The sequence below is a fragment of the Nymphaea colorata genome, chromosome 1 (genome assembly GCF_008831285.2).
Source record: "Nymphaea colorata isolate Beijing-Zhang1983 chromosome 1, ASM883128v2, whole genome shotgun sequence".
NCBI lineage: Eukaryota > Viridiplantae > Streptophyta > Magnoliopsida > Nymphaeales > Nymphaeaceae > Nymphaea > Nymphaea colorata.
The window spans coordinates 89,469-104,754 of record NC_045138.2 but is presented as its reverse complement, the minus strand read 5'-3'; the positions used below and the strand labels follow the sequence as shown (position 1 = coordinate 104,754).

Below are 15,286 nucleotides of genomic sequence, written 5' to 3'. Positions count from 1 at the left end.
AAGGATATTCCTCAAGATCACTTTAAACTTATTGTACGACTCACCGAGTTAGAAAGGTCTAAACCAAATGCGAGTCCAGACCCGCGGCCTCTTGAAACGATCTAGGACCAAGCTCCTAGGCAAATGGGCTAAGTCACCCAGACTTAGCATGGATCTAAAATCCGAAGTTCGGGTGGTTACCCGAACGAGGTCCCCACCTTGGGCTCGAAAGGCTCAAGGGCGTTTTGGTTTGAGTTGGGCGCTAGGCCCGTTTTTGATTATGCACTTCGTTTCTTAGTTCTTTGCTTAAGCATTGATGTAAATACGAGACAGGTTGTGTCTCGATTTCTTTATTTGTATCGGTTCTATGTGCTTAACAACCGAGTCATTGGCTCTTGTATATAAGCAAGAAACTCTCTTTGTAAACTATGCAATTTTTATAATAGAATTCATTTATGAGTTTTCATTCTCTCTCCTCTCGTGCTCTCCTTCTCTCCCCTCACGCACTTCCCCTCTCCCGCGGTGGTGTCTTCCCTTCTCCCCCTTGCGTCCCCTTCCTTGTGTGGCGCCTTCTCCTCTACCCGATCTCCTTTGGTGAAACCGGCATCTCCATCATCCTCTCCAACCGAAGGCCAGGTCCTCCTCCTTTTTTGGTTTCTTTCTCTCCTCAACCTCTCGGCCTAAGGACAACGGTACTTGGAACCATGAAAGCTCTGGCGCATTGCGGCTCCTTGGACCTCGAAGTTACCCCACGAAGAAGCTAGTCAGATTCGGTGCCTTCCTTCAAATCACACGAAGGTTGAGAGGCTGATCTACATCCGGGAAGATTGAAGAAGATTGCTCCCTCAATCGACTTCAATATTGACTCAAGAAAACGGTTAGTACTTTAGGATTATTATTTGAAACTAAGTAACTTGTTGGGTGTGTCCTAGCGAAGAATTTGACCCTCAGCCTAGGCCTAATCCACAGTGCATCCCCCGTGAGTTAAATCTGGAATTCAGCGGTGAAAATTGCCCCTAGACCCTCTCTTACAAGTCTTAGATTCATCTAAGTATCTCACGGTTCTTGCCCCTCGAAATTGGAAGAAATCGCACGACTAGATTGCAAGAAAACTCATTAAGAAAGCCACAGCTTCAAGATTGATTCCACTAGCAAAAACAAAAGTAAAGATCATTAAGAAAGTGGTGGATTAAGGCGTGATGTAGTGAAGAAAAGTATTGAAGAAGGATCGTCTATTCAAGAGCTTCATTTCGACCAAGTTTGGTGAAGATCCGAGCCTTCTAGGCAAAGTTCAATCCACGGCCGGAATCCCAAATTCTGGTGACCGCTGCAATTCCCCGTCAATAGGACAGATCTGCCCTTGGAAGCATTGAAGAATCAAGTTATAACATGATGGTATTCTGGTCATTAGCTTGGAAGATCGCACAAGGGCGCAAACCCTAGCCGCCGGTGTTCAAACGTGCGCTCCTTGGCCGCCGGCTTCAAATCCGGTAAGTCCCTACATTTCCTCATTGGGTTCCATCTCAGCCCTTCAAGTCTCCACGTGTCTTCCATCCGAGCCCCTTCCATTTTCACGTCAGCCACCTGTCTTTACCTGCCCCATTGGTCCCAGCAGCTAAATCCCCTTGATCCCATTGCTTCCTACATTTTTGGAAGTTGACCTCACGCTGCCCCTTCTTTCCTTCCTCGTGCCCTTTTTTCCTAGCTAACCCTAATCTGCAGCCCATCTCAGCCCTTAACCTATCCACGTGTCCACCATCCGCAGCTCCCACCTCCACGTCATCACCTCGGTCCCACGCCACCTCAGTCCCAAGTCCATGCATCCTCCACGCGGCATTCACTCGTTTTCCCCCTTGCGCCATTTGTGGAAACCTCTACCGCAAGGCCTCACCCTTTCCTATTTCCTCGCCCTCGTCCCTTGGCCTAATCCGCTTTCCCAAACCGCACTCTCCCTTAGTTGTCCATCATACCCACGTGTCACCATCGTGAGGAGGAAGAGATCTCACCTTTCCTCGTTGGTCTCTTTGCCAAATCCACAAGAATCAGCCGCAAATCTCCTCTCCTACCAAATAGGAAGGTGCGGCCCACCTCCCTTGGCACTAGCTAACCCTAGCCGCCATTCCTTCCTTGGCCATTCATTCGGGCCAGGTGTCACTCATCCACGGTGCAGCCTATTCTAGGCAACACCAGCCTAGTCCTTACCCGAAACCGTAGGAGACCTCGCGCACTGCCTAAGCCACCATTTTAGGAAACCTCCTACCCGCACGACCCCTTATCCGAAATTGGCAACTCCATTGCCGCTGCCGTCCTTCCCCACTTTCTCCTTAGCAAACCCTAGAAGCCACTCGCTTAGCAAGTGGGTCCCTTCAACCGAGTCTCTCCCTTGACTCTACCCTAAACCCTAGTCAACCGAGCCCACTAAGCCTAATCAAACCCGATCCATGTCTTGGTCAACTTGACCTACCCAAACCTTTAGCACATACCTAGGCCTCACTTACCCGTGTTCATTCCTTAGCCTCTTTGACCCTCGCCTTCACCTAGTCCTTCTCCCCTTGGCCTACCCGAACCCTAACCTCACCTCATTAAGTCCAAGCCTACCCATGCCCATCCGGACCAAGCCCACCTAGTCTTGGTTAGGAATTAGGTCTTCTGGTTGGCTAAGTCAGCAACACGAAGCTGGACTAGTTGAACCCCATGGCCGGCGTTCATCCTCACCGGCGGTACACTTCCCTTACGTGGCCAAGCCACCTTGGACAGCAGGCGGCTGTCCTCTCCATCCTTCCTCGGCATCCTCGGGTTCCCTTAGGCAGCAAGAGGCTGGCCTAACCCGAGCCCGTCAGCACCTTTCGGCACCAGGCAGCTGCGAAGGCCCGGTTGTCCTAGGCCCTCCTTAGCCCGAGCGATGGGCTACCTAGGCTTCCCGCACATAGCCCGACTGCACGCGGCAGTCGTTTCCGCAGCACTTTCATGGAGGGTCTCCTCAAGTGGTCTTCTAGTACCGTTGTTGCAATACCCAGGGTCCGGATTTCTCCCCGTGGTCCCTCTTCACGGATAAGCCAAGCAAGCCTTGGCCGGTATCACTTCTAATCCCCCTTGTAATCTGTGGGTGGTAGTTTTCATATTGTTTGCTTCCAATTTTTGCTTTAGCCCGGCTACGGCCATTGCTCTTGCTTGTAGTACCTCGGAGGCACAAGTGCCAAAGACACGACCACAAAAGGGCTTAGCCTACATATTGGAAATGGGTGTGGTTTGTTCGTTAGCTTGTGGTTTGTGTGGTTGGTTGAGTAAGTTGTGAGTGCTTGATTGTGTCACTCCGCGCTTGTACTGGCCTCGCACCCCCTTAGCTATTTTGTAGTAGGATCGGCCTAGATAGGTTTTTGGGATATACCTTTCCTGTACTACTCGTCCTATTGGGTTTTGTGCCAGGGTCCTATCCGGCCGGGTAGACAATTGTATTTAATTTGTTTAGGATTTTGGTTTTTAGATTGTCCTCAAGTAGGTCTTGGAAACAAGGATTCTAGATAGGTCTTGGAAACAAGGATTCTAGATTGGTTCGGACTTTCTGGTCGCAACTGGTCGGATACTAACAGAGGGAGAGGCTGGCCCCCTGCTTCGAGAGAGCGAGAAAGAGAGAGAGAGAAAAAGGGCATTAACACGTTTAATAAGAAACGCTAGTATGGATATAAATATGCATTTCAAACTAAGGAAACTGTTATATACACATTTGCGGCATTGCAAGCAACTTTCTAGTACATTATGCTCAGAAGTTTCTCAAGGATACATCCGAAAGAGAAGCTGAATTTGGTAGTTCGCACAGGTTGCTGAGGCCTATCTGAGTCTGAAGCAGACTTAACATTGAACATCATGTTCTGCCCCATCTCCCTGCGCAGAGATTCAATGGTCTTCATGTCCACAGGGTTCCCTGATGTGTCTTGGACATAGAAGACGTTCACAGCTTTGCCCCCTCCTGTTGTCACCTTGGCTCGCATTACCGACAGGCCGTTTTCGCGCAGAACTCGAGTCACCTCCGACAACAGCCCGATTCGATCTCTACCACTTAGTTCCAGGCTCACACACTATGCAAATGCCACCAAAAAACTGCATATGGTTATGAAAGATGGTTGCGGTCCCTTTGCACATGATGCGCAATCAAATAGAAATAGAAATAGACTCCATGAGACTATTCATTCGAGTGCATGCACAACTTAGTCTATGGTTAAAAGTATGGTGATAATATGTACTCACATCGGACACTCTGCGAAGAATGGCGGCCTCGAGGCCATTGATGACTTGCTTCTTTGCAGCCTCTGTGTCGAGAGTGCAGCCGTCCATATGACGGATATAATACTCCTGCAGAGTCAAAATCCAGTTGTCGAACTACTGTTAATTCGTTAACTAGCATATTGAAAAGAAAAAATAATAACATGAAGAAGAGAAAAAGGAGACGCTACCTTGGCCGCCCCGCCCTCTAATGTTTCAAAATATAATATAGCACTGTGGCTATTGGTAAAAGTTCAAAGAAGCGGCAATGGTAACAGTAAATACTTTTCTTTTATCTTCAATAAAAGTGATTCCAATTTTTTTTAATTAATAGAATTTCGCCAACAGTATGCTGCTAGCAACTGAAAAACAAATTGAAGATCCCACGATCAACTAGAAAGCTATGTCCATAGTTACCAGTAGGATATCAAAATTGAACAGCAGAAGAGAGAAGAGAATGTTTCTGGATTGAGGTCTTAATTACCTGAACAGCATAAGGTCCGTCCATGGCAACAGAGGCATGGAAAACAGAACACTTCATCTCGGTGAGCGCATAAACCGTGTCGAACACCAGCTTGGGCCTATCCTTGCACTTGACATTGACCACGGAGTACTTGTTGCAGTTCTCGACGGTGATCTGTGGCCGAGGGACCTCGACGTGGCAGGCCTCTTCCGGCACATCAACGTCGCCCCCTGCCGAGGCACAGGACATTATCTGGTGCAGCCTCCGGTCGGCGTGGGTCAGGTCCGTCACGATGCTTGTCCATGCGCTCCCGTTCCGGCCGCGAAGCACGTTCCGGAGCTGGCTCTCGATATCTGCGAGCCGGGCTGGGTCGTCAACCCTCCCCGAGGTCGCACCGTCGGTGACGTAGATGATGCAGGCAACGCGGGTCTTGTGGGTCCAGACCTCCGCGGCCGCCACATTGCAGTGGTTTTGGGTCAGCACGGCCGAGATCTCGGAGAGCAGGCCGGGCCGGTCGTTGCCCATGAGCTCGAAGGCTGTGTACTCGCCCTGAAGGGCTTGCAGACCCAGGGTGTTGAGGGATCCATTTGCCCCAAGTGCCTGTAGAGATGGTGAACCCTTTAGACCCTGCTTTCTTTCACTACGACCTGTATAAGAATTTTGTACAACGATGACAACAAAGTCTGTAGGGGAACAGATAATAAGAGATCCATCATATGACTATGAAGGAGGAGGGCTGAACGCCACCAAGTTGTTGACGTGAGATTGAGTCGGCCACGAAACAGTTGAGCACGCTAAAAGTCTAACTTTAAGGCTTATAGAGTTATTACTTTTACCATCCAAAGAATCGATGAAAATGATCTTTTCAAGAAGCTGGTTTTTTCACATGCCGCCGCTAAAGAACAAATAAAAGAAAAACTAACAGATGAAAAAGCGCCCAGTCCACAATAATAAAAGTTGCTGGTGTTTTTTGAACGGGTTTCTATTCTACTTTCAGAAGAGGGGTTTTAGTGAAGCGTGGGTTCGGAAGCATGCGCTGTATCAAGTATTAGATAGGGCGCAGATGGGTCAGAACTGGTTCGTATTGTGTTATTTTTTATTCCTTGGGCATTCAAGTCTACTAGATTTCTATCGTTTGGCTGACCTGGAACCGAACTGTCTTGCACCACTAGTACCAATAGGCTCGACCAATAACATGTATAAAGGTTTATTTGGTAGGCAGTCGTTTCTCGTTCACGGTAATTTGGTCCTCACCGGAGATGTTACGTCCATGGACGAGGTCGATCAAGCGGTCCAATTCTAAAAAGTTCTTTCGTATTGGAAAAAGAAAAGGCTCGAAGCTAAAATAAGCGCTGCATTAAAGAAGCAAGATTTCGAGCAGTTACCTTCTCTATTTGTTCGATTGTCTTGGACTCGGTCACTTTGTTCCCCTTCTTGTCCGTAACATGAAAAACTGTCCATGCAGAAGAAACGTTAGTGATTCTGCCGGTAGTGCCTTAAGAGGCTACATCAAGCAAATGAATGATAGCAATCTAAGGGCACGTTTATCCTGCCTGATAAAAGAACTTGAAATATGTGCACTAAATAAATATTAAGAATATTGGTATCACCTTTTAGTTGCACCATCAATTTAATCAGCCGCACTCAATTTAAAGCAACTTTTCAACAACAAAATATGATGAATACCAGTATAATTGCCATTTTAAGAAATTACTTTTATATATGATTTGTAAGCATAATAAAATGATTCATGATCATTCAGGAGCCAGCCTCCCCTACAATATGTCAGGTGCCACAGCCCCCAAAAGTTCTTGAGACAATGCCATGAGAATTGAGAGTCTAAAAGAAAGAACCATGAATGCAGCCAATATCCATTATTGAGATTCTTCACCCATTAATCACAGGACAGACACCGTTTGATACTTTGCAAAAACAAGAAATTTCAACCAAGTTCAACATATAACTGAAGAATCCAAAGTTCCCTTTAGACTCAAGGGCGCATTTTTCACTTAGCAAGGACTCAGTTATTTGGAAATTAGTTCCTGTCCATGTTCCACCACGTAATTCTTCTTTTTATGGTAGTTTCAGTTACCTTACAACTTAAGCAATTGGAAAATCTAATTCTGCCGAATTGTGACTGCGTGAAAATGTGAAATGTGAAATGAAAACCACAAGGAAATCCATTGCCCACATCGGATGTTATGAGCCAAGATAGCCAAATCCGTTCATCCTGAAACTCTTTGATCTGATTTGTACATTAAAATTTTATTATGTATCCTTTTTTGCATGCAGTATTAAATATTCTGCATACGTTTGTGTCGTTAGACTTGTAAGAGCGAGCAGGAAAAATAGTTGAAGCAGACAATCCAGTTTCTTACTAGTTTGACTATGGTTACCATCGCACCATAGTCACTTAATCATGAGTCGATGATTCTGCGAGGCACGCAAGAAACTTAGCGTGTTAATTTTGGTAAAGTATTCATGGAGAATATTCTAAATATTCTATCTACGTCTCTTTTCGGCTTACCGTCCATGAACCATCCCCCGTCAGAGCTAATGTAGGCTTTTGAGATGACAAGATCAAGGTCGGTGAGCACCTGAACCACTTCCAACAGTATCCCAGGCTTGTTAACGCTGTCAACCTGTAATAGACGAAACAGAAAAGAAAAAAAAAAAAAACAATAATAAGCAAGCCATTTCACCTTCCAAATATTGCTTATTCTTGAGGAAGTGCAGTGCTATAAGTTCAATAAAAGGCCGCGTCTACTACTATAGAATTTGCAACGGGGACCTCTAACCTGATATTGGCTTATGTATCAGGCACGGAAACCCGAAAGCAGAAAACCTGCTTCAGGGAAAGCGCCCATCATTCCATCAAGGGGACCCGGACCGTCAGCAAGGCTGGCAAAAGTGACAAGCTTTGTGGACTTCTTAATTTTTACCTTTTCGCGGATAAAACATGATGACCCTGTGGAACTACCTTGCATGGTTAAAACGGAGAAAAAGAAGGTTCTAGGTCGGCTTCGTCACTGGCCCTCCCGCCCTTGCCCGTGAAAACTCTATTATAGTGGGATACGAGTCTGATAATGTATCCTGAACGTAGGCAAATTATTTTAAGTATTTTGAACAATTCTCACCTTCATATCTCTCTCGATAAAACATTTTTTTACTTAAATATAAAAATTTCAAAAATCAAATAAAATTTTAACTTTTTTCCAAATTTCAAGCCATACTGACCTCTGCTTGCTAAAAGTCTACAAATTACCCCTTAGAACAGTTTATTGGGATGCATCAATAAGATTTAATAAGGATTGAGAAAGTCTGTCCATCTCAAGTTTGCTCAAATCTGCAAGTTGCAAATCTTGTCTAAACATTTAGACCACACATTTCCAGGTTCGTGAATGTGCTGAACCTTCGGCATGAAGGAAATTTATATTTTTCGGAAATGCAAACGCATCAAAGACTTGCAAAACGTACGATTTTGTTTTGTTGCAAAAGTAGCAGGAAAAGAAAAAAGCTAAAACGGGTGCACTTAATAATGAGGTGGTTGACTTGGGCTGCTGTCTACAAGTCACGAAGCAAAAATATTCCTAGCTAGCCAGAACCCATTTTCTAGGTTGGGCCTAGCTTATTCTTGGCCATAGGATTTGCAGCTCCGGCCTGGCCAGACTGCAACTTGCAAAATGCTTTTTTAAGAAACATGATGGGCAACACACTACAGCTACATCTGCCTCACCTAATATCCTTGATGCGAGATTGGATGCCCCAACGGTGCCACAGGAGGATGGTAGGCCATCCTGTCCGTGCGCCTCTGATAGTGCTTACGAGTTCAAGACGCCTTTTCCTAAACTGCAGATTCACGACCACAAACAAGCAGATACAGCCACGTAGGGCAAGACCAGACCAGTCATGATCTCAATCCTATGCAAGCTAAACCCAGAGCGAACCAGTGTTTTTGACGGTTTCGATAAAATCACCGCGTCCATCCAAAGTGCATGGTGCCGAAAGAAATAGATCGGGCCGATTGAGACCTCACTTTTTCCTTCATCTGTTTTAATGTTCGGAACTATTTTGATGTATTATTGCACGGCAGATAATGTCTCTGTACAGAGAGAAATTATCGAAATTATCTTTGTTCACATCAAAGGAATTTTCATTTGCGGTGAAGAATCTACGCAACGTACAGTCAGCTGTCAAACACAGAAGAAGCCTGTAAATTCTGCTTTCTTAGTTTCTTTGTCGAAGCGGGTGAAAAAAGTCAGACTTGCAACAGTCAAATTCCTTTTTCCTGCTTTAACAAGCCGTCTCACTTTGAGGACCGGCCCAAGGGAGTGTTGGGTGGTGAGAAAGTACAACTCTCAGAGACTACTTTTGAGGTGCCTAGTCTCATCCATACGGTCCACAATCAAACACCCGACACTCTTTTTTATGATTCTTTGTTACTTTTGTTGCATCTCATGGACTATTTGATAAGCCTACTTGTCCTGCAGCAGATGCCAGTGGACCATCCTAGCATTTTCAGGGCTTGGAAGCAAACATCGTCTAAATAACTTCATTAAAATGGGCACGTAGGGTGTTCTTTGCCCAAACACGCCCTAATGAACTTCATAATTAAGTAGAACATCCTTTAAATGGCCATGCTCTACCAGAACAACATTATAGACAAAGTAAGCGTGCAGAGTCGCGGAAATAAGCTCTTTTAACTTGCGACAAAGAGGCACGTGCTTTATAAACATATATATTTCTTTTCTAGATCAACCGAACCTACCGTGGTTCAATATTTTACCATAAAAATGGTGTATTTTTCACATTCAATCAAATTTAGCTAGTTTGTGTAGTCAGGCTTCAGCACATCATACGTCCTGTTAGCTGCGCATAGATGTTTCCCCGTGGACCTAAGATCTCCTCCGATCTCAAATCTTCCTTTTGTGGTTCCCACTGTTGATCCAACGGTGGATCTCCACATAAGTGCAAGACGTGGATCCTAAATCCACGTTTCCCCGTAAAAAGCTCTATTTTGAGGTCCTTTGGGGGGTGTGACTTCAAATCCATGGATCTACGATCCTCATGAATCTCAGATTGAGGATTTGAGGCCCTCGGTTTAACAACACACCGTCTGCTAATTCCAGAAAATCCATCTACGCTTCAAATAAATTAAAAGGCAATCCTCATTAAATCAACCATGTACATCATAGTCCATATAATTAGATTTGACCTAAAGAAACGTTCAGATTCAAGGGGCACCTACCCCTATAACCTTACCTAACCTAATCTTTGGTGGATCCTAGACCACTTTAGGTCTCAATCTCGATCCAGTGAAAAAAATAATTTAAAATCAGTTCTGAATCCGCATAGACAGATCTCGGCGATCAAATATGGCCTGACTGTCATTTGATATGAATTCAGTCGACCAACTTTATGCTTATGCTTGTAGTCCTTTCCATTGACCACAGAAATACAAGGGGCAACTATTAAGCTATCACTTTCCTATCTTCTTCAGTTTGAGGTCAGAATCCAAGGGGTGTCGCTAAGAAAGGACACTTTAGCTTTATTGCTCGGCTCTTGACCGACTTTCGAGAAGTCTAATTCTAACGGTACAACAAGAAGACTACGGGTAAGACGGATAGTTCAGTGATTCTCTTCTACGATGCTTTCACGTCTTATCATATCTCAAAATTCAAAAGTAGAGATTACCTTGACTAGGGTGCAATCGCCGCATGTCGCGTTGTCAATGGATACCCTGCTGATAGAAGATATAAACCCATGTTTGTCATCCAAATTCCAATATCCAAAAGAGCTGGTGTTAGAAACAGCCCAACGCCAAAAACTGCATTTTCATCACATAAAATTTTGCAAGCATCTTGTTTTTTTCATTGATTGACGAGAAGTTGATTGAGGTTTAAAGGGGCTAAATTTTAATAAATTTCCTTCTTTATTCTTTTTTTTTTTTTTTGGCTGTGGGCTTTGGGATTTGAAGAACAATAAGTAGCAAGTATTTAAGACCACTTCCAAAAAAGAGAAGGGGTCAACTGACTAAAGGTCATTTCTAAAGAAAGCTTACCTCGGCGGATTGATTCTCTGGCTGAGTGTGTCATACTCGGGATCAAAGTAAGGCCAGCAAATGCTCCCCATGCATGCGGCCTCTCTTCTCTCCTTCCCACTTTTGCCGCCTCTGCACATGAATCGCAAGGGCTTGTCAATGGACCTACGAACATTTCACTTGTAAACAACGGAAAGACATGAAATGGGCAAAGTCAATCAGCGCACAGCTTATAATAATCTTGCGCGAAGTCGATGGTACTTATATGTATATACTACATATCAACAAACAAAAGATGGCTCTCTCTGAAGGAACTGCAGAGTGGTATACTTATATGGCATCTAAGACTTTGACACGATCCCCAGATAACCCATTGTTTAGGCAACCCACTGTTTTCGGCCGAGGCAATCACCGAATGACGACCATCCACTTAGAAAAATAAGTTGGTTGTATTTTACAGAGGAGCAGAGAGCAAGGAAGACAGGAGATGCCTCAAAGGTCCTGAAGGGATTCATACACGCCGTAGGTTAACTGACGCCTTTTAAGTGTAAAGCAATAAAGCATTCGTCCTTTTTATTTGTCGGAAAGTGGCTTGTAGTTACTGTATTCCAACTTGGACTCCGGAAAGGCTGATGTACTATCTATCATTGGGCAGTTGCCCAGGATTTCCAGTTGTCTTGAAAATGATTTAGAGTCTTGATTATCATTCTTTCTTTCTTCGCTTTGATGTATGAAGCTCTAACCAGGCGTCGAAGTTCTTAAACTAATCGTAGGCGGCGGTGAGCAGAGCTTTGTTGCAGGCAGAATGAAAACTAAAACAGTAACTCTTACCTTTTAGCCCAAAATACCATGTCAGTGGTAACTGAGAGTTTCAAAAACAATATAGACCAGATAAGCGCAGAACATATTTTACTTTTTCAATACGAAGTGAAAATCGATTTCACTTCGTGGCGCTTGAAAGAGGGAAGAGGTTCATATGGAAAAGTTTACCATACCTTTGAGAGTTCTCACCAGTGTCAATTAAAAAAGGTTAAGATGTTCCACTCATTGGAACCGCAACTTTTCGTCAGCTCTTAGATAAGTTATCAAGGTAAAACTAATAGGAAAAAAATTATGAGTTTGACTTGCAAGCGGACACCGCAATTTAATGGCGGGAAGCATTGGCGGAGCCATTGGGAGTTCTCACAGAAGCTTCATAAAGTTAATTTAATTTAATTTTAATGTTTTTGATATATTTGATTGTGCCCCAATTAATGATATTGAATTAGTGCTCTCTTCAATTAAAATTTCTGACTCCTCTAGTGGCGCCAATTTGTCGAAAAGGAGTGGACTGTAGGGGGGCCATCGACATTATGAAATGAATAGCACCGAGATGTCACGGCTAAGCTTCCTTCCAAGACCACACTGGCCGTGATAAAAAACAGGAAACGAGAAAAAGCAGCGGTTGACCTAAAGAAACAGAAAAGGCGAGGCGGAAGAAAATAAGGGAATAGGCTGAACTGAAGGTCAAAGAGTAAGTCGGCTAACCCTTCTTTACCTCTTCTTACTCACAATTGACGGGTGACGAACGGAGACAGAGATCTATAAGAGAGAGATTATGTGTTGATATAATAAACGGATATATAAGCAAATTATGGAGTGATAATCGGCAAGCGCAGAGAGACGTAATAGAACGCTCTTCCGGGAGGGAGTGCAGGGGGGATATATATTGAAACCGAAAGAGAGAGAGCTCGTACAAAGAAAGAACGGAGGCGTCCAGATATGGTGCTAGCATGACAGTACGGCTGCTTCCCCAGTGGGTTTCGAAACGAGACGAGCTCGAGATAGCTTGACCCAGGTGAGGCGGAAGGACCAGCATGGAAAAAGAGAAAAAAGGTGCCAAGGGGATTGACGGAGAAAATCCCTAAGAGGGTTTCTCTTGTGGAGAGGCGTGAAGCGACGGAACACGAGCGACCGAGGAGGAAGAACAAGCCGAATGAAGACGGCCTCGAAAACGAAGATGCCACAGCCTAGTGGTTGGCTTGTCGTGGGACGAACACGGAATATGTCTCCTCTTCCGATATGGGAGACGCAAACTTCAAAGCCTCAAAAGTTATGCCGAAGCGCAGCAGGAGGTCCGGCAATGACGGAAATTTTTTCCCTTTCGGGAAAGTTGAAAGGGAAAGTCTTCGCGCGCATACAAATTTTTCAGAAATATAGAAAGGACGGTCATACAAAAGAATCAGTTTACAAACTCAGAATCATACCTCCAAATTTGCAGAAGGGAACCGTAAAAAAATATGGGAGAGCAACGAGAATCGGACGAAAATGGAAGTCACAGACGCGTGAAATCAACAAAAAAAAAGAGAGAAAACACAAAAGGAAAATACGCTGATACGCGACACCAAAGGAACGGCAGCAAGAAATGAGCGAAACGGTAAGATTAAATGACACAAGATCAAGAGCATCAAATAACAGAGCGAAAAAACGGGATCTTAACGAAAAAGCAAACGCATTACGGAACATTGAGAGCAGATCCACAGAAGAGATCCGGGTGATTGAAGAAAAATCTACAACAGAATGGAAAATATCTAAACGGAAACCGTCTTTGATCTCTGACCAGAATCCACGAATGGAGCGGAGACGACGGTAGAAAAAAAGCTCCAGTCTCAATTAAATGAGTCACAGTGGAAAGGAATACAAGCAAACAGTTTCCGATTTCTAAAAAACGAGCAAAAAGAAAGAGACAGAGCGAAATAACAGAATAAACACAGAAACAGAACAAGAACAATCACAATCTCACAAAATTTATTATGATGCATGAATCAAACGAAAGCAAGACAACTTTTCAGATCTCCGGGGAAGATAACACAAAAAACAAAGGACACTCGCCACTCGGACAACCATCGCACGCTCTCCAGACCAAAAAAACGAGAAAGGAAGAGAAGTAGAAACCTCTCGAAGACGCATAATCAAGAAAATCAACTCAGAAGAACAGGAGAAAGGAGCAAAAAGCAAGTGCCTACAGAGGAAACGCCAAACAAAGATAAAATGAACACCTCAAAATTCAACTAAATCGATCGAAATAAAGAAAAAAAAATGGGAAAAAAAGCGAAGATGCAGACCTGCTCTTCTGCCGCACTCGTCCGGCAACAACAGTGAAAACGAAAACGAAACGGCTCGGAAGCTTAGAGACGAGAAGCAATGGCGGAAGATCCACAAACAGAGCTGGAGAGACTATTGGAAGGGAAGTCACCTATGAACTTCAACTTCCTCTTAGAACGAATCGGAAAGTGCCGGTTCGCAACCTAATCGCTCACAAAGGCCAAGTTACGTTAAGAAGCAGAGCGCTCCCTACGCCGTCCCTGTTTTTCCGCTCCTTCCCTCCGTCCGTATAAATGGTGGCGGTTGGAAGGCTGAAATGTCTCAACTACCCACATAAGATCCGAGAATTACAACAGGAACACCTCACTTGCTTCGGGCGAAGCGATTTCCAGACGAGGAACTTTCTGATAAGGTCTTTGCCCAGGTTCGTTGGATGAGGGCGAGTCTCCACCTTCCGATGGAAGGATCGGACGTCCTCTCTCAGTCCGTTGCAGCTCTGAGGTTGGAATGTTAGTTACTTAACATCACTTTAAATTTAAGGTTTCACAGAACCTCCCGTCCCCAATTAGGGTTGAACACTTGCCGAGTCGAGCCCGAGTTCAGTCAGTTCGAATTCGGTTTTCGGAAGCAGCTCGACTCGGCAGTAACGTGTTGAGCTCAAGCTCGACTCGATTAAGGCTCGACAAACTCGTTTGAATAGAATTCGTATTCATCGTTACGTGTTGAGCTCGAGCTCGAGCTCGACTCGATTAAGGTTCGACAAACTCGTTTGAATAAAATTGATATTCATTGTTATGCGTTGACTTCGAGCTCGACTCGATTAAGGCTCAACAAACTCGTTTGAATAAAATTGATATTCATTGTTACACATTGAACTCGAGCTCGATGTGATTAAAGTTCAACAAACTCATTTGAATAGAATTGTTATTCATTGTTACGCGTTAAGTTCGAACTCGACTCGATTAAAGCTCGACAAACTCGTAAACTCGTTTGAATATATCGACTTGATTAAGGCTCGACAAATTCGATTAAGGCTGAAGCTCGACTCGACAGTTACGTGTTGAGTTCGAACTCAACTCGATTATTTGAACGAGTCGACTCATGAACTCGAGTTCGACTCGTTAAGCAAATAAGTCGGTTAAAGCTTGTTCATGAGCCGAGCTTTAATAAGTAGCTTGAGTAGCTCAACTCATTGTCCACCCGTATCCCGAGCGCCAACGCAGGTCATGTAAGACCAGGTTTGTCTAAATCTTGGCCTACAGTTTTAAGTTTGAACTTTTTTTTTTCACAGGAAGCCTATTTGAAAACATGTGTAGGACTGTCAAACGCCACCTAAGTTGTAAGAAAGTTTTTTCTTTGTTCGATAATGAAGAAAGTTTTCTAGTTTTTTCATTTTTACTATTTAGAATTGTTCACCTGCCCTGTTTTAGTTTGTTGTGCTTTAATGGAATCTTGAATGT

At 44.2% G+C, this 15,286-nt stretch overlaps 1 protein-coding gene across 8 annotated transcripts; it reads right to left on the bottom strand.

Annotated features, from left to right (window-relative positions):
* Positions 1-3,656: 3,656 nt before the first annotated feature.
* On the bottom strand, positions 3,657-14,082 carry LOC116256660 (ACT domain-containing protein ACR3-like). Of its 8 annotated transcripts, none has more exons than XM_031633088.2 (9): positions 13,847-14,082; positions 13,677-13,743; positions 10,764-10,874; positions 10,397-10,445; positions 7,230-7,344; positions 6,088-6,155; positions 4,724-5,302; positions 4,225-4,329; positions 3,657-4,055 (listed from the first exon to the last, which is right to left on the bottom strand). In XM_031633088.2, exons 3-9 carry the CDS (start codon positions 10,832-10,834, stop codon positions 3,726-3,728), a joined length of 1,317 nt encoding a protein of 438 aa, XP_031488948.1. In that variant the 5' UTR covers positions 10,835-10,874; positions 13,677-13,743; positions 13,847-14,082; the 3' UTR covers positions 3,657-3,725. The 8 variants fall into 8 exon arrangements, with proteins under 8 accessions (XP_031488948.1, XP_031488962.1, XP_031488923.1 ...); XM_031633102.2 differs by having other exon boundaries at positions 10,397-10,442; XM_031633063.2 differs by lacking the exon at positions 13,677-13,743 and having other exon boundaries at positions 10,764-10,907.
* Positions 14,083-15,286: the final 1,204 nt, after the last annotated feature.